A 22,912-nucleotide genomic window follows, 5' to 3' on the forward strand; every position below is an offset into this window, starting at 1 on the left:
GCTGATGTTGTTAGCCCTGGAATTCTTTTTTGCTTGTAGGGACTAATGCATATTTGACATTGAGACTTTATAATCTGGAGCACTGATGTAAAATATATTTAACCTCTGAGCTTTCACAGAATCTATTTTCCCATTAATCAGATTGTTACACAAAAATCTTGATCTAAGAGCTTTCTGGAGTCTGAGCTGGCAAGTTTTCTTTTCCTGTTGCTTCAAAAGAAGAGGAAGAGTCCTGTGAACACAAACGAACTGGGCAGCACATTTACTTCCTCCAGGAATATAAAAGAAAGCCCCAAACATTTGATTAATGCAGTATTAAGTAAGGCACAAACAAACTTGATTAAACAGAGTTCTCAGTTTGAACTCCCTGGGAATACTTGGTACAGATTTCCAAGGCTTCAAGTCTTAATTTCAGTATCTAATCACTGAAGTCCCTAGTATATGCTGTTCCTATTGCAACTGTTCTGCTCTGCATTGATCCTGCAGAGTCGGGATGCGTAGTATTTTTTGAGGTTTTGATGCTTCATAGACATTAATAAACCTGCTTGATTGCTTCCTATCAAATAAATCTACTGTGCAGAAATTTTGCCTAGCAAGCATTGAGTTTGCTTACTCTGTTGCATGCAGTCGCATTGCAGAATCGAGTGCTTGCAGGTGTTATATATTAGAAATTTCATCATAAAACTGTATTTTAAAAAAGCTTATACTGAACCCTTGGATTTGCTAAATCTCTGTGAATATCTGCCTATTTTCTACAGAAGTTGAAAGCAAAATACTAAGTTCAGTGTGAGTGAATGTTCTTCACAGCTATAAACAAACAACGTAGTTATCCTGGCATTGCAAACAGATTTCTTTGCTGTTTTCCAGGGAGGGGCAGCAGCTTTTGTAACTGCTGATCACGCACTTTGTCTTCCATTTCTTTGAAGATACTTCTCTTAGTTTTTCGAATTTAGTATACCGTGGGAAGTGAAATGCATTGCTGTTCTAGCATGCAACAAGAACTTTGCAATATGTTAATTATATGTTTTCCTTTATTTGTAGTTCCCAGATCATGAGTCCAATTCCTCCTGTTTCTTCACCACCTCTTACTTCTAAGACAAAGGAGCTTGCAGACAATGAAAACCTTGATGTAAGTCAGATGCTTTGGTACCTTTGTTTTCCGTAATGGGAAAGTGCTCCCTTTTACAGAAAGCTGTCACACATGCATTAGATAGTAATAGTTGCATATAGCTGAGGTATTTTTAGGAGAAAAAATGTGTGGAAAGCAGTTATCCAACTATATTAATCCCTGCAGTCTGTTATTCCTAGAGCTTGATTTCAAGCTTTTCAGTCCTAGAGCTATGGATTTTACTTTTCTGCTTTTCATAGAAACTGAGTGATAAAAATGGAACTTGAGGGAGGAGAAGATGGAGTAAAGATAGTTGTCAAAATATAGTTTAATCTCATGTTCAGTTAGTTAATTGGAAAATGTAAAATGTCCATCTATAGTATATTATATTAAAGGTTTATAGTTGGAAATTACCATATATCTACACAGTGTTTGTAACTATTTTACTGTACAGACAAACTTTTTCTGTAGTGTTGCTGCTAGATTTTTTAGAGAAATATTAAAAATAATATGACCTTATATTAGGTCAGATTAGATGAGGCCTTTAAGAGAAAATTATTTTCTTAAAATCCTCTGCAAAATTGCAGGGAGTTTTTAATTTACTTTGTGTCTCTTTCAAGTGCTCAGATTTCTTATATAACTTAATTTTGTCTTCCTTAAATCCCTTTAGCAAGATCTTTGCACTTTCTTGATATCACGAGCATGCAAAAATTCCACGTTGGCAAACTACTTATACTGGTATGTTTGAAACTATTTATTTATAATATCCGAACGGCTTCTTGAAATCAAGGCTGTAATACCCAAAAGGGTGCCCAACAAAAGAGAACTTTAAAGTATTTATTTCTGGCAAGATGAAGTAGTAGGTTTAAAACAATAGCACAGAGGCAAACAGAATGATTAGTAAAAGGAGTGCACTCGCTCTTTAAAGTATGCACACCGGTCTTTAGCAAGGCATTAATTACACAGTGATGAAAAAAGAGGAAAAAAATTGCTCACTGTATGGTTTGAATCATCATTCAATTAGTTTGTGGTGGCGGGGAGGAAATAAGCTCATCTTCTGATCTACTTTTACATTTGGTTTGTGTTCATACTTTTTCATAATGTGGGTTAGAGAATTAAATTTAGCCACTTTATATCAAGAGTGTATTTTATGAGAGATCATAAAGCACTCTAAGCCTACTTTGATAATCTGATTTTTTTTTTTTTAGATTCCATTTATGAGTATGTTATGAGCACAAACAAAATGTCATTGTAGATGTGTTTTCCTAAGGGGATACTTTAGCTGCAGTTAGTTCATCTAAATAGTGAAAAGGTAAGATGACTCTTCAGAATCTTGTATTTCTTCTGCTATTTAGGAGTAAAGTTAGTTGCATAAACTCACCTTCATACCCTTTTTACTTAATGGAGTATTTCCAGAGCTGAATTTTCATCTTACCTCATTTTAAGAAAGTGAGATGAATACAGCTGTACTCCAGAAACCCACACAAACATGTGTGTATGTATAAAAACAAATGTGTGTATATATGCACATATGTTCACATATATATCTCAAAGGACATCTTAGATGTCTTTTATGCAGCTAGAATTTAGTCAAATGACTGTCATTTATATCCTTTTAGAAACCTCTAATAATGAATAAAAACGTTCATACACTTCATATGTGAGTTATATTATCCACAGATACTCTGTGAATTTCAAATTGGTTGTGATGTAACAAAATAAATTTCCACTGATTTATATATATATATAAAAAAACTTAAGAATCCTAATCTACCCTGAGAGTGAATCCATTTGTAAATCCATCTTTTCTTGTTTTATCTTTGTTTTCTCAACAATTTGAAGTTAAAACATTTAAGTGTATGATTTAATGACAGTTCCTTAGTATGCAAATATAAATATTTGCAAAGCTAATGGTTAGAATAATAAAGATATTTAATCAAAATAATTGCGGCTGGATTGATATGGATAGAAACCAGATATTTGACCTAGTCAGTTTTTTTTTTTTTTTTTTAAGTTAAATGTTGTTAGATTAGCCTTCATCTGTGACATGATGAGCAAAGTTGAAATTTTTTCGGAATTAGTTCAGCTCTGTTACAAGTTTTTCCTCAGCTAACACCTTGATTTAAACAAAGCACTTATATTTTAGCATCACCTCAGACATTTAGTGTACAGAAAGTTTAGAAGTATTTACTCTAAAGTTTTTGTCTTCTGACTGCAAAATAAAAACAAACAAAAGACTCCGAAGCAGTCCATTCATTCTTTGTTTTCTTTCCAGACATCTCAATTTCTCAGTGACAAAATACAAACATTGCAGCCACTGTTAGAGCTGATGCAGCCATAAATCCTCTTGGGTGCTGATCAATTGCTTGTTTCGACTGTCCAGGCACAGCATGCACCTAAAATAACCAATGGAAAAAGTAGAGTAACCCTTGAAATTTCAACCTTATTCACTTTCCATTCTAAAGCTGTCCTAACCTTATGCTTTCACAGTGCCTGCAGAGGTCACAGCTGTTTATTTTTCATTCTCGTCTTTGGAGGTATAAGTTCCTAAAGAATTGTTCACTTCCTGAAGAATTGTTTAAAGGTTTATTTTTTTCTTATTTATTTATCCTTTTTCATGAGGAAAGATGGAAATAGCTGACTTCAATTCATTACTTGTTATTTTCCTTGAACTTTTGGTGCATAGACTTTGCAAATCCACACTTTTAGATTTTTATACTTCTATTAATGCCATCTAATGTGTCATTTTTAGTTGTGCAATACTGTAGGACAATGAATCAATAAAGTTTCAGAAGTAACCTCTAGTTACAAGTTTTATTGAGATAATATTACTCATGAAAGGAGATACTTATGCCATGTTTTAATGTGTATTGAAGGTGTTAAGCGTATTCAGAAATGAGCTTAGTAATATTTGACAAGCACAAAGTTAATATTTTAACTGATTCTTCTAGAGTTTTTAGGTCAATATGAAAAATAAAATCTCCTTTTTTGTGCATACAAACCTTAATTATTTGTTTTGAAAGAAACCAAAGAAACAGTAAAATCTACCTCTGTAACATATCCATACAGCCCAGAAATGTGTATGCTTGCAGCTCTTTCAGTTAGCTATCAAACTGATGTTCCTTCTAGATTTTCTCTTTGTTTTGGGGAGGAAGGAGGTTTGGATTATGGAGAAGAGGCGTTGTTATTGATGTAAACTGTAGACAACTGACTGACTTTCATTCGACTTCTAAGTATCCACCAGGAATTTTCCAACCTATAATTTAAAGTAGCAATACAGGATATATTGACATCTTTTGCTATACTGAACGGAAATTTATACTGATTTCAGCGGAACTGAAATCAGTATGAAATCAACATAGAGTTTTGCTGACCTTCCTTTTAGTTATCTATATATATTTTTTTTGATTCAGCCTTTTTCTGTCATCATTCTTTAACACTTGCAAAAGAGTCCAGATAAACCAATGCTGTGTTTTCACAGCAAGTCATCTTACCCTTTCAAATACCACCAGTGCAGGAGAGCAAACATTGCATTTTTTTCTTTCGGTTCCAAATAAAAGCAGACTCCAATCTTCTACCATAATTGACTGAAAACAAATGCTGTGTAAGCACATAAGGGAAGAATAATTCTAACCATTTGTGAAAAAACATGTTACTTCTGTGTGTAGCCTCTTGCGAATCAAAATGCAGTGTTTGAAAGACCGACTTGATAATTTCTTTATTGAAGAATAACATGCTTAACTTTTCTTGGGCAATGCTATAGGATGATGTGCAACAGAAGGAAGATCTTCGCTTTGCGTTTTTGCTGTTGTGGATAGAAACAAGCCTAAAAGCTTTTTGAGGAAGTTTTTATCAACTGCTCAAACTAAAGTGTCAGTATAGCAATCTTAAATTGACTTAAAATTTTGATTCAGCTACGAAAGTTAGAAATGAATCTTATTTCAGAATATAGACCTTATAGAGCTTTATAGGGGTCAGTCAGGTGTCTTTCAATGTTACTGCTGGCAGCACAATGCCAGAATCTCACGCAGGTAATGTGTGATTTTGCTTTTGCAGGTGCACTTAGTTGTTTCTAGCCTCCCTATTATGCTTGGACTGTAGGTTAGTGGAATACCTGCTCCCCCTGTTTGTACTGATTGTTTTGGGTCTTGTCCTGTTGTCCCTTTGGTGTAAGTCAAAGTCCTCAAACTGTTAGTTCTCCGTATCTAAGCCAGAACTTGTCTGACGGTGCAATTTTGAGGACTTCGTGAGATCTCCACAAGGTTAAGGTAGATTGAACTGACGAGTGACTTCATTTAGCTCTGTATTTATAGTAGAAGGCTACTATATTTCATTCAAAAATTACATTCTTTGGCTTGTGTTTATGCTGCAGGTATGTAATAGTGGAGTGTGAAGACCAAGATACTCAGCAGAGGGACCCCAAGACCCATGAAATGTACTTAAATGTGATGAGAAGATTCAGCCAGGCTTTGCTAAAGGTAATGCTTTGTGTAAGGAAATACCTAATGGCTTGGGATGAGCCATCCTTTTAAAAAGGCAGAATTGCCTAGGAGAAGAACAGTCCTGCATTTAAAATCTACGAAACTTACAGTTTTCTTAGAATATTCACTATGGTGAAACAGTAACTTTACTGAAAGATGCGAGGAAGTTTTGAGAACTTCACCTTTTTTGCTTTCACGTCACCTTACGATGAATACATTTTAAAATCCTCTGCCTTTTGTTATCAGTCTGTTTCAATAAGTGTTTCTTCACTGGAAGCACTTGGCCTTGCAGTGCAAGCTTGGGAAGTGCAGGAAGGAGAGAAGATAAGCCTGTCTTTTATATTCCAAACCAGTGCTGTTTGGTATATCAGCAGCAGAGGGTGCTGAAGCAATGAGGAGGAAAGCAGAAATAAAGTCTTCCAAATCACAGCCGATATACAGAGCAGATGTGCAGTCTTTGCTGGTTTTAGTGCATCTCACACTTTACACTTAATTCCCATTTTAGCAATGTTATTCAAATATCTGTGACTCTTAGGATATGTAAGAATATTGTGTGCTGCTGTGCTTATCCTTACTAACTTATTTTGGGTGTGTTGAATAAGCCTGTCATGCATGGATGTTCACGACTAATTATTGTTCATGCAAATTAAAGTGCACTTGTAGGTCAGATAATTGTTTGCTAGCTACAATGTTTCAGATTGTTTTACACAAAATATCTTTCAAATTGAAAGGAAATTGATCTCTATTCACTTACTTTCTAAAAGTCCATAGGTCTAGGATTAAAGGAACAAATTCCAGATAAAATGATTATGGAACAAAGAGCTAATTTTGTTTCTTTTAATTCACTTAGGGTGATAAGTCTGTCAGAGTAATGCGCTCATTGTTGGCCGCCCAGCAGACATTTGTAGATCGTCTGGTTCATCTAATGAAAGCTGTGCAGCGTGAAAGTGGGAATCGTAAGAAAAAGGTCAGTACAGGATTGGAAGAGTTATCTCTGTCTAGAATTTGAGGACTGGAATACTCATTTTTTCACTAATAACTGTTAGCACTGAGATGTGTTAAGCGTGCATCTTCCCTCTAGTAATTTCAGGCAGGATTAAGCTTGGGGGAGAGGATTAGATGGCTTGAAGTTCCTACGTGTTCTGAAACTTGGTGTTTGGAACAGACAGATGAGGCCTTCTATCTAGTGGTCTGGTTATCATGCTGAGGGCAAAAGCACATAGCCTGTTTACTTACTGCGTGTGTTTGGTGAGCCAGCGAATGAGGAGCTGTGCTCAGCTGACTAATCCACGTAAACATATAACTCATCTCTATGATGCTGCATTGCCCAGACTAAAGGCTGAGTAAAAGAGCTAGATGTTACAGGGTTTGGGTTTAAGGGAAACATCTTGGCAAATGGAAGATATAGAAAACATGGAAAAAAATGATACCCCCTATAACATCTTACCGACATATGGGAAGTGAGCAGAGATTGATATGGTGTGAAGATTATACAAGGATAGATAAATTCCATTAAATAAGGTCTAATTTGTTACAAGATTTCACTTGCAAAACTTTTATTTTATGGGACGGGCAGGTGTAGTAGAAAGGTTGCATCTTAAAGAGTAGGCTTTCCGTCATAGATTCAGTTTAAGATGCTTTGCCTCACCTAAGATGATTACAGAATATACTTGACACACTGATACGGGGAGAAAGCAGAAATGCCAAAGAGATTTCCGTTCATGCTTTTTCTCTATAGATACATTTATATATAGATATATATAATTACTTTCTCAGTCTTTTTTAAATGTAGTATCAGCAACTTTTATTTCTTTACATCTGTGAGGTATGTTTTTGCACGAAAAGAAACACTTGAGTTCTGTGTAATTTTTAAGATTTTTTTTTTTAGGTGTTAGGCATCAGTAATAAAGATATAATTGCTAAAAGGAAATGATTGTGTTCTTGGAGGAATGTTTAATTCATAAGAATGTGTTTCTTGCTTGCACATTATAGTGGAAACAGATGCACTTTTATAATTACCGAGACATTTCTGTGAAACTAAACACAGGGCTTTGATTCTGGATTAAAATGAAGCTGGCAGCAATTAACCTCTCTGAGTGTTCCCAACAGTATTGGACTACCTTGCTCTGCCTCTTTGTTCGTAGTAGAGACTTTCATGTATATGATTCTTGTTATGTAGGACAGCAAGTGTAAAGTACTAAGAAAATTGACTGGTACTGAAACTCTGAAACTGAATTTGTGGTATCTACAGATACAGGAATGTAGAGCAAGCTCTGAAATCAGATCTACGGAGGCACTTGGCAATTTGGTTCCCTGGTGATAGGGAATCTGCCTGAGTTCAGGGATTTACAGGATCAGACCTGATGACTTGAAACAAGTTTCTAAAATAGAACTAATAGTGATGCTGGTATAGAAAATAAACCATCTTGCTACTTTTGCAAGCAATTTAAAAATAAGTTATTGCAAGCCTATTGTATCTAAATGGCTCAATCAGATTGGGACTAAATGGAATGTCTCCTCGCTCGTTCAGATTACTGCAAATGCAGAAATTTTATTTCACTGGACTTTGAATGAAAACTTTTTGTTCTTCGAAAGAATAGAGTTGAATAAGTGTTTTTTTTTTAAAAAAAGTATATATTTCTTTAAAAATACTTTCTTTAAGTTACTGTCTGCTGCTTTAAATAATGAGGTCTTGCTTCTTTTATTCTTTCAGAATGAGAGGCTACAGGCATTGTTGGCAGATAATGAAAAGATGAATTTAGCAGACATGGAACTCATCCCACTTCCACTGGAACCACAGGTGAAAATTAAGGGGATAATCCCTGAAAAAGCTACACTCTTCAAGGTAAATGAGATCTTCTGAATAGTTGAAATCTAACCCAATCTCATAATCGCCATGCTTAGAAACATCACCTGGCAGATTTTGGGCGAGAGGCTGACACAATGAAACCAAAAATCTAACTGTGAAGTGCAAACTATAAATTGTGAACGGTTACAGTGTTTAGTGGCCCTCACAATAAGGAAGTTTTTCTCATGTTCAGATGGAACCAGCTGCTTGTGGCCATATGACCAAACCCTGATCTGATGACAGAACATAGCTTAACAGAAATACATTGTTGGAAGGGCTGGGGTTCCTTTTCATCCCATAGTGCTCGAAATCTAAACTATGTCTAGTGATGTAGGCCATCCCTATGAAATTTACTTCAACTTACAGAGTCTACTGCAGTCTAATGTTAAGGTGACCCTCATGTACTTGAGTGGCCAGGCTGAGAAGCAGGAGGCAGTGTGCAGTGTTAACAAAGCGTTCAAGCTGCCATTGCAACTCTCGTTAAACCATTATCTCTACTAGTTCCTAAACCTGTGCTCAGTAATTTGAAACATGGTTGACAGATTCCTTGTTGAAAGTGAATAACTCGTGACTGCAGAAATCAGAGGTGAAGCTTTTTCCACATTTTTCTACCACCCAGTCTTTTAGTTCTAAAGCTTTGGCAAGCTTCTTCATGTATTTGTTATTTTCTTTGAAGAGGGTACTTGTTCTGTTCCATGCTCTTACGCTTTGAGTTAGAGGCAGCATTGGAGAGAATTTGTCAGCCCTTGTCATAAAAGCAAGGTTTCACGAGCTGGAGACTCGACTTGCAGTGTGAGTGGGTTTTAAAAGAAAACAAACAAACTGAATAGTTATTTCCACTGTGTCACTGGAACAACATCCAAATGTTCCCTATCAGAAACAGCAACCTGTCTGGTAAAAAGTCAGATGGTCTTCTATTGAATGGCCTTTTTTAGCACAATGAAAATTTAGGGCCAATATAAGCAAACTAAAGAAGAAGGGGAAAAAAAAGAACATAAATATACATATGAAAATATTGGCCCAAAATACTGATTTCATGTAAAAATCTTTAATGAAACTGCTCAAATATTAAAGACTGTAATTTTGATTATTTTTTGATTATTGTTGTTTTGATTTTGAGAGCAGTAACTTGGTCAGTTTCAAAATATCGAGTTATTCATGTAGGTAATTGATCCCCCTTCAATCCATTTTGTACAGCAAAACTGCAACCACTGAAATTAGATTTCTCACAGCACAATGAAAAGACATGCTTGCTTTAACTAAGTTGATTAAGAAAGCAATTAATTGTTTGAGATATCTCACTGCTAGCTTTCTTTTAGTGTGTAGTTGTCTCTGTCCATCCCTCTTTCTCTCTTCTCAGTTTAGATTTGTTTTATGTTGATCTTTTGCATGGTGTCTCTATGAGTATTTGAGTTATGTACATGCAAACAAAATTTGTGCCCTTCTTTCTTCTGAAGCTGCTGTGGACTTTCTGTTAACATTTTTTCTCTTTCAGTAGTGGAAAATATAAAGAGTTTTCAAAAAAAAATTGCCTAGAATATATTCTAAGTAACTAGAATTTTAAGTATATATTCTAAGAATATATTCTAAGTAACTTTGAGTCTCAGGTAGTATGTAGTTGATTTAGATGATTTTTAGAATCATTTTTCTTCTGCGAAACTCAAGGAAATTTAAGGATCTCCTGTTCTTCAGTACCATGCCATAGGTAACCAAATATGGCTATTTGATGTATTTTTGTGACTGAATTTAATATCTGAAGCCCATGATTTAATACTAGTTTAAAACATTTTTAATTTAATGTATATAATTTTTCTTATAATTCAGAATGTCAACATTGCTATGAACGAATTTAGTAGAGTAAGTTTCCTTTTCCAGAGTGCCTTAATGCCTGCTCAGTTATTCTTTAAGACAGAAGATGGAGGCAAATATCCTGTAATATTTAAACATGGTGACGATTTACGCCAAGATCAACTTATACTTCAGATTATTTCCCTCATGGATAAGGTGAGAATTTCTAACACATATCCCTATTCTTCTAAGCTATAGGTTCTTCCTGTCAAGAGCAAAAATGGGAAAACCAGTTAATGCAGCTTAATTCAGTTCTTCAGTTGCTAACGTTTTTTTTTGTCAACGTTTTTTGTATTTCTTTGCTGCCTTATTCCTCCTTTAGATCTAAGCAAAGATTCTCTAGGTAGAAGGATCATCTGTAATAAAAAAAATGACTAAAATTATTTGGACTTCACTGATTTCAGTGAAGAGCAATAGAAGATTTATCTGTGTTCTTGTTGTACTCATGTTTACGTTTCCCTTACAGCTGTTAAGAAAGGAGAATCTGGATTTGAAACTGACGCCCTATAAAGTGCTGGCAACTAGTACAAAACATGGTATTAATACCTTGTTTTTTAATAACTTTGTTCTTGTTTTGTTTTTTAAGCAAAAAAACAGAAAACAGGAGGAGTTTTCTTCTCTGTTCATAGACTGTCATGATGTGTTTCCATAAGAGATTCTTTGCTTAATACAGTGTTCTAAAAAGTTCAAATGTGTAAGATAATCTTGTTAAAGTGTAAGACTTGTAGAAATGACAAAATTTAAGTGAATATGATACTCCATAGGAGATTGAAATGTCTTAATAAAAAAAGCCAAGTATCATTTTTGAAACAGTTAGTAGAATATGTATAGCGTCATTTTTACTTACTATCTTGCTGTGTAATCTTGGGCAAATCATTTGTAGTACATTTGTAGTACAATTATTATCATTTATCAATTTCTCCATTAAATAAAGGAAGAAATGATATAGCTACATTTTTAAGTACATTGTGGTATTGGATAAATACTTTAGAATGCCACTGATGGATTTTTTTGCAGTTTTCGAGAATATTTGGAACAGCAGACCTCTGTAAACTAATTTAGGATCATGAAAAGTAATCTTAAAATTCACTGAAGTCTGGAAATTGGAGTAAACTGTTGACTGACAGTGCATTAGTGTTGCCCTTTTATTAAGGAGCATTATAGTTTGGCTTGAGTTCTGTATATTGGAGATTTATTGGTTGTCTTTTGTCACAGGTTTCATGCAGTTTATTCAGTCAGTCCCAGTTGCAGAAGTTCTTGCTACTGAAGAAAGTATACAGGTATGCACTGCACTCTGCTCAGGAAGTATGTACTGGGTCTCGTGCATCAGCCCTCCTGAGCCTTTCACTGACTTCTGTATTTTCTGTTTAGAACAGGGATTCCAAACTGAAACATAGGTGTACACACAGGGGATTGTTTCAGAAAAACAACACTCTTAAATCACCACATCACTGTCTCATGGCCTAAAAATAGTACCATTTAAACAACTAGATTATAATTCAGTTGTGCAGAAATTTTGACTTCACTGATGACTGAAAGAAGCATATTTGAAAGTACCTGTGTTGTTCAGTAGTTCTCTCCATGGCACCTTGTTTAAATACGTTTTAATGCTTTTTTTGCTTCACCTGCTAATAGTTCTGAAATCCATTTCCCTGCCAAGGCAAATACTTAGATACTCTGATTAGTTAAGAACAAGCTTTCAGTAACAGTCATGGAATTGAATAGAGATGTGTAATTAGCAACACACAATTCTTGGTACCTTTACATATATATGAATATTCATATATAAAACAGGCAAACATTTAAATATATCTGTACTTAACATATATCAATCAAACTGCCAGCAGCCATATACTATATATTTTAAATAGCATAGATACCCTAGCTGTAGTTTAGTACTCTTTAATGAAAACACAGTGTTATTTTTGTTGGATTCAGTCTGTCAGAGGTGTGAGTTGGTGGATACTAAAGTGTTCGTGTGGTCATAGCTCAGGAACTGTGAAACAAAATAAATCCTAGCCTGTTAAACCTACATGTATGAAACCATAGAGGCAGCAAATCCTGGCCAGTCCAATCAGACAGAGACCAACATCATTGCCTATATTTCTGCTCAGTATTTTATATATTGTGGTAATTCCCAACTACAATGACATTCATCCATAGTTTAGAAAGTATTTCTTCTACAGTCCTTTATAATCTTGCAGTTGTACTATTTTATGTTCTAGCCTGTTTTCTTAAAAGTGACTTTTTATGCAAAAATGCAAATGCAATTATCATTTTTCAATTATTTATGAATCATACCTATTTAAAATAGCTTACCCACTGTTTTAGCTGATCTGCAGATCTAAGGAGCAGTCATGTCTCAAAAGAATTGTTAATTTAAATAGACAAGACTCTGAAAGAATGTTATCTAAGGTAACTTCACAGGTGAATGGCAAAATACATTATTGAACCTGGGTTGCCTGTGCTGCCAACGATGGTAAAATATTTGGCCAGTGTAGAACTAGGAAATGAAAGTTAAATGAGTGCTTTTAAGCATCATGCAAATTCTGTAAGTTTGTCTTCTACTCTCCAGTCTTTAATGTGAAGTCTAATTTTACTTGCTGATATAAAATTTTGGAGCACTGAAAGGAGAGCTATTAAGTACACCATTAAAATCGGTTGAAAACTTCCTTCATTTCCTTTAAGAATTTGATTTAAGAGGAACTTTCTTAGGTCTAATTTGGTTAGTTGGGAGTGATTATTTGTTTGTTGAAGGAAATTTAATAGTTCTGAAAGCACTTCTGTATTTGGCTTCTGTGATCTAAGCAGGAAGATTAATACCTGGGGGAGGGGAGGGAGGGAATGTCATAGCAATAGCGATTTGTGGGCTTAATCTAAATTGCTTTGTTCAGTTAGCCCTAAAGATTTTGTCTAAGATCCTCATAAAATAAATACGTGTTTTTTAATGTTGTTTTGTTTTGTCTTCTTTTGCATAGAACTTTTTCAGAAAGCATGCACCTAGTGAGACTGGGCCTCATGGAATAAGTGCAGAGGTGATGGATACATATGTTAAAAGCTGTGGTAAGTTCAGAAGTGAAATATTCCCTTCACAGAAATCAAAATTTTAGAAAATGTTATTAACAACAACAAAAAACTTTAGTCTACTGTATCTGCTGCTTTCCCATTCTTTCTGATGGCTCAAGACTTTGGATTATTTTGGACTATTCTAGCTAGCAGGTAAAGCTAGTAAGAACACTTTTTATTAGTTGCAATTTATTTGCGTAGTGTTGACATAAATAATACAGATCTGAATGTGAAGTATCTTAATTCCAATGTTGGAGTAACCAAGTATTACTGCTGATATAGTTGCACAGTAAAATATAATCTTGTCCTACTGAACATAGTCTGTAAATTCATTTTATTACTTTAGATGTTCCTCATGTTGCTGGTAATTCTTAACATCTTTCCCACATTCCCCCCATCCTTCAGGTCCTTTGGTATATGATTACTTGTGAACCAAAATTAATATATACTGTTGTTAATGATGTGAAACTTATATTTCTTCAAGAAAGATATCTCTATTGATACAGTTTATTGTTACAGCTGGTTATTGTGTAATTACTTATATCCTTGGAGTTGGTGACAGACATCTGGATAATCTTTTGCTTACGAAAACAGGTAATATTTTTAGTACTACAATCTAATAACAGTCTTTGTTTAATTTCTGATTTGTTGTTACTGCCTTGCTTTTTTATTTTCTTGATGATAACACCCACTGAGTATTCTAGACTACATTTTTTTTTCTGACAAACTATATTGTCAGATTTAAGACAAGTGATCAAATACGAGAAACTTCAGAAATTTTTAGTAGTTTGAAGTAGAAGCTGAAGCTTTAGAAAGCAAATAGATTATGTAAGTACTGATTAAAATTAGTGCTATATCTGCAATGCATTAAATATTCTCATTGAAACTGACTGAAAAATAAGTTAATTCTGTGCTGAGATGTATTTTTAACAAAAATCTTAGTAGTTGAAATATAGCATTTGTTTGCTATGGATTGTTGAGATCAGCTTTAAGATGGTGTAGATGTGTAGGTAATAGAAGTCTTAAGTTCACCTAAACATGACCATGTTTATGAACAGTGAATTTCTTCTGGTCTTTGCTCTTATATGCAAATTATGCAACAGGAAGATACATGCACTGAACTAAGATTTGGTTTGGTTTTGTTTTTTGGTATAACCCAAGAATTTCTTGAGTCTAGTATAATTTCACTGTCTTCCCTTAGGGTCAGGAAGTAAGTCCTGTTATCTTAGAGCAGGCTTAAAATCATTCATGATGATTTTCCAGACCTCTTTTCATCCTTGCTTTCGGCTCTGGACAATTATGATTGTTTGGAAAGTAACTTCAATTCCAAGTCTTTTAATTGTTCTCTATTAATTTAACTTTTCATTACACTGTCACATTCATATATCATAGGTTCTTTCACATGCTATCAGAAAGCAATTTCAAGATCTATTAATTTAATGATTTGTAAAAAGTCTGGCCAGAATGACTCAGCCATTGCTCTACGCTCCCAAATATGGGACAAGTTCAGACATACATTATCAATAGTCATAGGGATATTAGATATTATCTTGATGACTTTATTGAGATATCCATGCAGATCCTTGTCCCCAGTTTGAATGTCCTTTAACCCCTGAGGTCCTGTGAGTTTTACAGGTCTTGTCTCTTTTCATAAGAGGCTAAAAACTGGGAATGCCACAGAGCGAGACTGACATAAACATTTTCTGTTTCCTAATAAATCTTTTGGGGAGGTTAAAAAGGGACATTTACACATGCAGAAAGTTCCTTAATTTTAGTCAAAATACTTTATATGAAAGAATAAAATATTGGGCACAGACCCACGATTAATATAAAAGGTTTTGCTCTAAACATTTGGGGGAACAGTTCAAGTGAATGTTTTTCCTTATCTACCTGGGATTATACAGGTAGAGGCCTAGTTATGGACTAGTCATTGTTCTGCATTTCGTAGAGCAGACACTGCTTGCTACATCAGGGTAGCAATATTTCAGTGTTTGGATTTTTGCATATATCTTCCCTTTGTTGGAAGGTAACAGCAAAATTGCAGTCTGGCTCATTGGAAGAATTTAAGCAGTGCAGCAGAGGGCAGCACATGTCCACAGTAAGTTCATAGTCTGAAATTCTTTTCAGCTTTTACCTGTGCTCTGTGTTGGTGTCCCCTATTATGACTTAGAGACATTTTCAACCTTAGAAATTGAAATAGCTGCAGTGATCTGGGTGTCTAAAGTTTTGGTGTCTAGATAAAATCTAATGCCTTTATAGGTTGAGCTCTATAAGAATATAAATAGTTCAGAGGATCAAGTAGGCTTCCTCTGTTGTCTGAAGTGACTTCTCTTGTAGATCTCTTCATGTTTTTAAAAGAAACCAGACCCCCTCATCCACATGATTGCTGAAGGACTGGTAATTAGCAGTACTTCGAAATAAACCAGTGTTCACAGTCCTTTGTCTTTAGTTGTGAATAATTAATAATACATTAATTGTGAATAATTAATAATACATTGCTAATAATCAAGATGCTTTTCAGATTAAGAAGCAAATAAATGGAAAATACATTACAAACTGGAGTGAAAATATGATGGTGTAAGAAACCAAGGCATAAATATTGTGGCAGTAACAGTCTAGTGAAGAAAGAAAATGTGTTACACAGAATTCACTACCACGTAACTGGAAGGTTAAATTATAATGGTTTGTAGGTACCATACTGTTTGAGTATGAACTAAGAGTTGAAAAGAGTCATTCAAATGAAAAGGGACATTTTTTTTTTTTTCCTTTAGCTTTCAGGAGCTTCAAATAAAGACTACACAAATTGCTATGTGTCATTCAAAAAAATGAAAACAAACTTGATAGCTGCCAGCATATAATGTTATAAGTTCTTCGATAGACAGTTTTCAGCTCTGATTATTAGTTGTGGGTGGGTGGAGGGTTTTTTATCTGAGGACAAAAAATTCAGATCAGTAGTGTTTTGAAGAACAGTATTTTTGGAGGAAAAACAAGTGATTAAGCTGACAAAAACAAATTCCTAGGTTACTGCTGATGGCTTTTACCTCCTCCCTTATGGACACACATCTTGCATGATAGCCCGGCTGGAGGACAATATGTGCTTTTCACAATAGATCAATTCTGACAGAATGAAAGTAATAAATTATATTTACCGCGTCAGAATTGTGCCTTTTGAGTAAAAATTGCTATAGCAAACCAATGTTCTGTTTGAAGCTTGCAGGATCTGGAGCAGCTGTTTTATTCAGAGCCAGAGTGTTGAAGTTCCTATTTTTATCCTGCTGTTTCTATTACTGTTCAGTATATCCTGGCAGCACTGATATTGTCAAGCAGATCTCAGAAACTTTCTCTAGCCTTATTTTTGTAATAGAATTTGCACTGTAGACTTGTATGAAGGCATGGAATGGGCGCTCACAGGCAGATAGGACAGTAGAATTGCACTGAAAACAGCTAGTGAGAGTAGAGAAAAATAACATGATCCAAGATGAGAAAAAGATCACAGACGTGAATATAAGCCTCTGGCATGACTGCTAGGAGACATACCAGTGTGATACATATCAGGATTGTCTTTCTAGATGAGAAGTTCTGGATATCGGGCTGCTTCAGATCTTTTTTTTCTTTTCCTTTTTTTCTTCTTTTTTTTGTTTGACATGGTTCATGGTTTGTTTGGGTTACTTTGTTTTTGTCTTGGGTTAGTTTTTTGTTTTACTGATACATGCCCCACTGCCAGCCAAATACAAGGAAGTAGCATCTTCCAACACTGTATTATCATAGCACTTATTTTAATTGAACTTCCTAATGAGATTCAGCAGGCAGCACTGTTCCTCCAGTCGCATATTGGAGAACACCATTTTGGGGGTATCCCAAGGCTGGAGTAAAGCCTTCTGAAAGACCCAAGAAGCACCTGACCATCTCCATCCTTCATGTCTTGAGAGTGGGATGCTGAAAAACATACCCCGATACATTAGACACTTTTAGATGATCACTTGAGACAATCATGAGCTTTCTATCTTCTTTACGTTATTAAAAGAACTCACATCATTAATAGCTAAATAATAAAAGCTCCAACTAATATTCAGTAGTATAATATGCAAAGAATTTCACTTAGTCAAAATTGACTGTCCATCTTCATCACTTGTTCAAGCTAAGCCCTCAAGGAGAATGCAGGTGAGGCTTTTCTGAAACTGCAATGCTCCAGCCTCCTGGTTGGGCTTTTCTTGGGTGGCGTGGTGGCTTGAAGCAGATACCAAAGGGAGCCTTGGATCCTTATATTGTAGTCTCTTATGCTGACTTAATGGATCTTGAAAAAGCTCCAAGAATGAAAGAATTAGGTCTGTGTTTAGAGTGCGCTAAACATATAGCTTTTGACATGTGTTATTCAGACTTGTAGCTTAAAATTGCTAAATTTTTAGAAATAGTAAGAAACTATGATGTTAATGACAGCTGGACAATGACAAAGTATAACTCCTGTTGTACTTTTATGCTTCAATCCTAAAAACGAGTGCTTTAGGGAACTATTAGATAAGTATAATTAATATAAATGTATATCAGTCAGCTATTAAGCGTGTTTTTGAATGTTTTAGATGTGTCTGTTATCAGTTGAAATTATTGATTAGCACCTCTTTTCCCCATGTCTGGAGCAAACTAAAAGAGATTTAATTACTGCCACAAGAATTACTGTTTTGTTCAAACCTTGTCTCTTGACCGTTAATGCTGACAGGGTTGAACAAGTGACCATCCCTTCTCCCCACCCCAAACTTTTTAATTAAACATTTTTGTAACTGAATGAGGCCTCATTCAGTTACAAAAATGTTCTAATTCAAAAGTCTTGGGGTACAAGAATGAGCTCGAAGAGCAACTCATGTAACGGTTTGAAAAAGCTAATGAAGGAATTTCAGAGCGCAGACAATTAGCAATGAGAAATGTAATGATTGTGGCATTTAGCCACTGGTGAATACTTGGCCTGCTCATTAGGCATCCTTATGATCTCCCTTGGAAAATTGACCATGGTAGAATTTATGTATGTTGGGTTGAAGAGGAGTGCTAATGGCAGGCTTCAAGCCTTCTTCTCTGATGACAGAACACTTGTTATTCAGTGAAATGGACAAAGGGGGACAATTAATTGAAAAATGTTAGCTGTTCTGATTTCTCGAGAGTGGTGATCACCTGGGTCTAGCAAATTATTAAAAGGAATTCAGACTCTACAGGTTAAAATACTCTTTGGAAGCAGACAAGGTCCTCAACCCCGTTGCTTTTTATAATTCTGGCTTTGTACTTGTATGTCGTGTGCTGTTTGTGACTGTCTGTGCAACAGTCATGCGAATCATTTCCAGTTACTTGTTTATAAGATCTTTCATCTTGAATCTACATTTCATGCTCGCCTTTATTGTAACAGTTCGAAGATAAATAAACTTTTGACCTTTTATTTAAGGTATTTTCCAATTCTGTATTACTGCTGACTTCAGGAACATGATTTCTCTCCATCCTAAGGAAATTCCTAATAATCCAAATGATTTTTTTTTATTTAAACTTACGCATCTCAAAAGCTAGTACCAAAGTTTAAATTTGCATAGTACATTTTCAGGCTTTTTCTCTTGCTTTGTGTGGTTACCAGTTTCAACAAATATGTCAAAAATATTCCTAAAATTGACCTCCTAGGACTTATGAACTGTACTGTGACTTCCATTGTCGTATTTTTGTTCATAAATGTAGATAATGTTTATTCTTTAGAATATCTGAATGCCTTTGCTATGTTTTTTTTAAAGATGTTGGTATTTCAGTTGTTTATCTCACAACATATTGCATTTTGCATATGGGTCAGCACTATTGAAGAGGTATAGATTAATTGCTACCCACTAAAAATATAAACAATTTTGTAGGTAGCATGAATATGATTCCGGATTGCATATGTGCTTCTAGTGTGGATAGCAAAAGGAATTGGACATTTGAAGCCAGAGACTTTTACATGTCTTTTTCAAGCTGATGCTGCGGAAACTTTCTGAACAAGTAGTTAGACTTCAGTCTACTTAAAAAGAGAAATATTATTGTCAACATGATGAAGCTCTTGCATTTTGATTTTTTAACTTCAAAAGTTAAAAATAGGCTTTGGAACACTTAAAATATAATTTCAGATTTGGAACGATACTGATATGTAATATGCCTTTTTTGAAGTATTTGAAAACTAGTCATAAAATACTGTTTCAAAACTAAGTTTGAAGTAGTTTGAAATTATATTTTGATACTTACTGGCTTCAAAGGGAATCCAGCTTTCCAGTTTGCCTGGGATCGTGGTTCTTATTTTCCATTTGGTGACTCTAACATCCATCTGAAAAATATGTGCTGTAAACGTAACCAAATGTGGTATTAAAAATGATGTGTCAATATTATAATTTGCTAAAAAATTCTAAAGAAACAACAAATAATCATGTCACAGTTGCATAACTTTGCATTTAGCCCGTATTGCCCAGTTCTGGCATGGGCTGAGTATTTTTGGATGTACTGCATACGTTTGGGAGGGGTGGGAGGGTGACTTATTTGTTTGTACTCCGAATTTGAGATCGAGTTTTGCTTAAGCCCATAATTTGAAATCAGAAACTAAAGACACAAAACGCACCATTACAATCCTTAAAGAAAACAGTAAATTAGATTTTTGTTTTTTTTTTCCTTAGGGCATGGCTAGCATCTCCCAGAGATTTTGCAGATCGGGAGTGTGGGGTTTTGTGTTTTCTTTTCTCTTAGTTCTTGCACCAAGACTCGCTCCCGTGCGGCACCGAAATAAGTAACGACGTTTGCTCCTCGCACAGGCAAACTGTTTCACATCGACTTCGGCTACATCTTGGGTCGAGACCCGAAGCCGCTGCCCCCGCCCATGAAGCTGAACAAGGAGATGGTGGAAGGCATGGGGGGCACGCAGAGCGAGCAGTACCAGGAGTTCCGCAAGCAGTGCTACACGGCCTTCCTGCACCTGCGCAGGTAGCAGCACCCCGGGGGCGCTTCGGGAAGCGCGTCCGCTCCCTAAGCTTGCGTCTGCGGGAAGGCAAAGGGATGAGCACGTCGTGGCAAAGATGTGTGTGACACTGAGCTTCAGTATCACAGAGTGGTTGGGGTTGGAAGGGACCTCTAGAGATCGTCTAGTCCAACCCCCCTGCTCCAGCAGGGACACCCAGAGCAGGGGCACAGGGTGGCATCCAGGTGGGTTTGAAGATCTCCAGAGAAGGAGACTCCACAGCCTCTCTGGGCAGCCTGTGCCAGGGCTCTGGCACCCTCACAGCAAAGAAGTTCTTCCTCATATGGAGATTAAACTTCCTGTTTTTCAGCTTACACCCGTTACCCCTCATCCTGTCACTGGCCACCATGGAGAAGAGCCTGGCCCCATCCTCCCCTCAGATATTTGTTCATATTGATCAGATCCCCTCTCAGCCTTCTCTAGACTAAACAGGCAAATACAATATGATTTTGTCCTTAAAGTTAAGGACCTCAGGTTTGCTTTTCTAATGGCCAAAATAACTTTCATAATTCCTGCAGGGTTCTAAGTGGAAGCTTCATTTTGGATTTATTTTGCCTTTCTTTCTCTGGTTATTGATGATAACTATATGTTTAACTCTAAATCATTAGTCATTTGCTGCTTTCCTACACTCCTTCACTTTAGATTAGTGATGATCAAAATCTATTACTCTTTGCTTTGAAAAATTGTGTATGTAAGCTTAATTGAATATAGATTGTGCTGGACAAATATCAACTGCTTATGATGACAGTAAGTACATTAGCAACTTCTTTAGTTACCCAAAGCCGTGACACCTAAAATTTTTTTTGGCTGTGTTCACTTATTGACCAATAGAACTCACATCGGATTTGGAAGCGACTTCATTCCTTTCATAACGACTTTACTATTCATGATCAGCTTTCTTGTTTTGACTTTGATGGCTGAATAGTTCAACTTTGTTCTGCTTGAACAAAACATGTGTAAATGCTCTTGGTCCATCCCGGGATTTCTTCCATGGAGAGCAGCAAAGAATTTCATTTTATTAGATCACATAATAAAACCTTTAAATTTGGGAGAAAGATCTAAAAAGCTTATTTGAAAAGCATATGTAATGTGAAAAGTAGACAGTAAATGATATGGAGTCATATAAAAATGTTAAAGGTAACTTTCTCTTTTTAAAAAACAATGAAAAGAAATAAGGAACTGCTACTATATATGACACAGGAAAAAGAAAGAAACAACTGATATAAAGTCCCCATGAATTAAAACATAATTACCCTGCATGTGCAGAGAGGTTGGACTAGATGATCTCTAAAGGTCCCTTCCAACCTTTATGATTCTGTGATTAATAATAGATTAAGAGCAATTCAGGAAAAAAAAGCATGTTATCAACACTCTTTATGATTTAGAACAGTCATGGCGGGGAACTATTTTGCATTTTAAATAATGTTCAGGACTGCTTTGTAACACTGATTTTCTTATACAGAATTATTTCATTCCGTATATTTTTCAGGAGTGTTTAACTATTTCAGTGAAAGTGTCTTTTACATCAGTGAAGCTTTATACATTGCCTTGGCTAGTTTATGTAGTGATTTCCTTAGATCACAGTTAGGTGTGGAATATAGTGGTAACTATAACTGTAAACTGTAAATCCAAGTTTCATTTGTAGTGACTATAGGTACAGTTATCTAGTAGTCTCTCTGATATTTGTTCATTTTAGTAGGAAATATTTTTAAATGATTCTGGATAATATCTTTAAGGCTTTCAGCAAAGAAGGCAGAGAACATTGGTATTACCATAACTATTACTGTATGTAAGTAGCTCAAATTAAAAAACAACATTATTGCTTATTTGAAAGAAAAAAAAATAGAGGGGAAGTAGATCACAGGCACTTCCAGCTACAAAGTGAGGAATCTTATCTCCAATTGCTAAGCCAAAATGCGAATTTTCTATTTATCTCCATCAAATTGGTGGTATTTTTCCTGCGTTTCCTTGAGATGTAGCTGGTGCTCTGAATATTCGAAGTGCAGTATTTCAGAGTGGCTCAGTATTCCTGGAGGAATGGCTTTTGGGTACTGAAAATAAATAAAAGTATTTGAAAATTTTGTAAGTGCTAAAAGACATTTTTGTACTTTGTTCCAGGTAAGTGGTAGTTTGCTGTATGGTACAGGATCATTTTTATTATTTATTTATTTGCTGCGGGAGGGTGTTTCCCATTTGACGAACAAGGGGTTGGGATGGGATTTGCTTGGGGTGCTGGTGATAGCCGGCTGGCTGCGCTGCGTGGCTTTTCCCTGCTGTGTTCACAGGGGTGCAGAGGACAGAAATGGTAGTAGCCCTGTAAGAGGGGAGATGGATGTGGAGGCTTCAGGCAGCACGTGGAAAGCTGTGAAGTGCAGATCCTTGGTTCTAGCCAGGCAGTAGGTAGTTTAAACAACTAATGTTAAACGGAATGAATCGAGGCCTTCAGGGGACCAGCTGTGAGGATCTTGGTGTACTTGCCAGGGGGGTTGTCATGGGAAGCGTCAATTTAGACAATAAACTGTCTAACATAGCTCTTTTCAAATTCTAATTTTAGGTGTTTT

The 22,912-nt window shown here is 35.7% G+C and overlaps 1 protein-coding gene across 1 annotated transcript in view; it reads left to right on the top strand.

Moving 5' to 3' along the window:
• PIK3C3 (phosphatidylinositol 3-kinase catalytic subunit type 3) overlaps nt 1-22,912 on the top strand; it is a 60,073-nt gene that overhangs the window by 20,707 nt on the left and 16,454 nt on the right. The window contains exons 12-22 of the mRNA XM_088534600.1: nt 1,042-1,129; nt 1,779-1,846; nt 5,481-5,586; nt 6,440-6,556; nt 8,303-8,434; nt 10,313-10,441; nt 10,752-10,821; nt 11,501-11,565; nt 13,264-13,348; nt 13,871-13,945; nt 20,149-20,317. Coding sequence (XP_088390726.1) covers nt 1,042-1,129; nt 1,779-1,846; nt 5,481-5,586; nt 6,440-6,556; nt 8,303-8,434; nt 10,313-10,441; nt 10,752-10,821; nt 11,501-11,565; nt 13,264-13,348; nt 13,871-13,945; nt 20,149-20,317 — 1,104 coding nt within the window. The remainder of the gene's footprint in view (nt 1-1,041; nt 1,130-1,778; nt 1,847-5,480; nt 5,587-6,439; nt 6,557-8,302; nt 8,435-10,312; nt 10,442-10,751; nt 10,822-11,500; nt 11,566-13,263; nt 13,349-13,870; nt 13,946-20,148; nt 20,318-22,912) is intronic.

The sequence above is a fragment of the Tinamus guttatus genome, unplaced genomic scaffold (assembly GCF_059628265.1).
Source record: "Tinamus guttatus ecotype Peru unplaced genomic scaffold, ASM5962826v1 Tinamus_guttatus_pri_ptg000578l, whole genome shotgun sequence".
NCBI lineage: Eukaryota > Metazoa > Chordata > Aves > Tinamiformes > Tinamidae > Tinamus > Tinamus guttatus.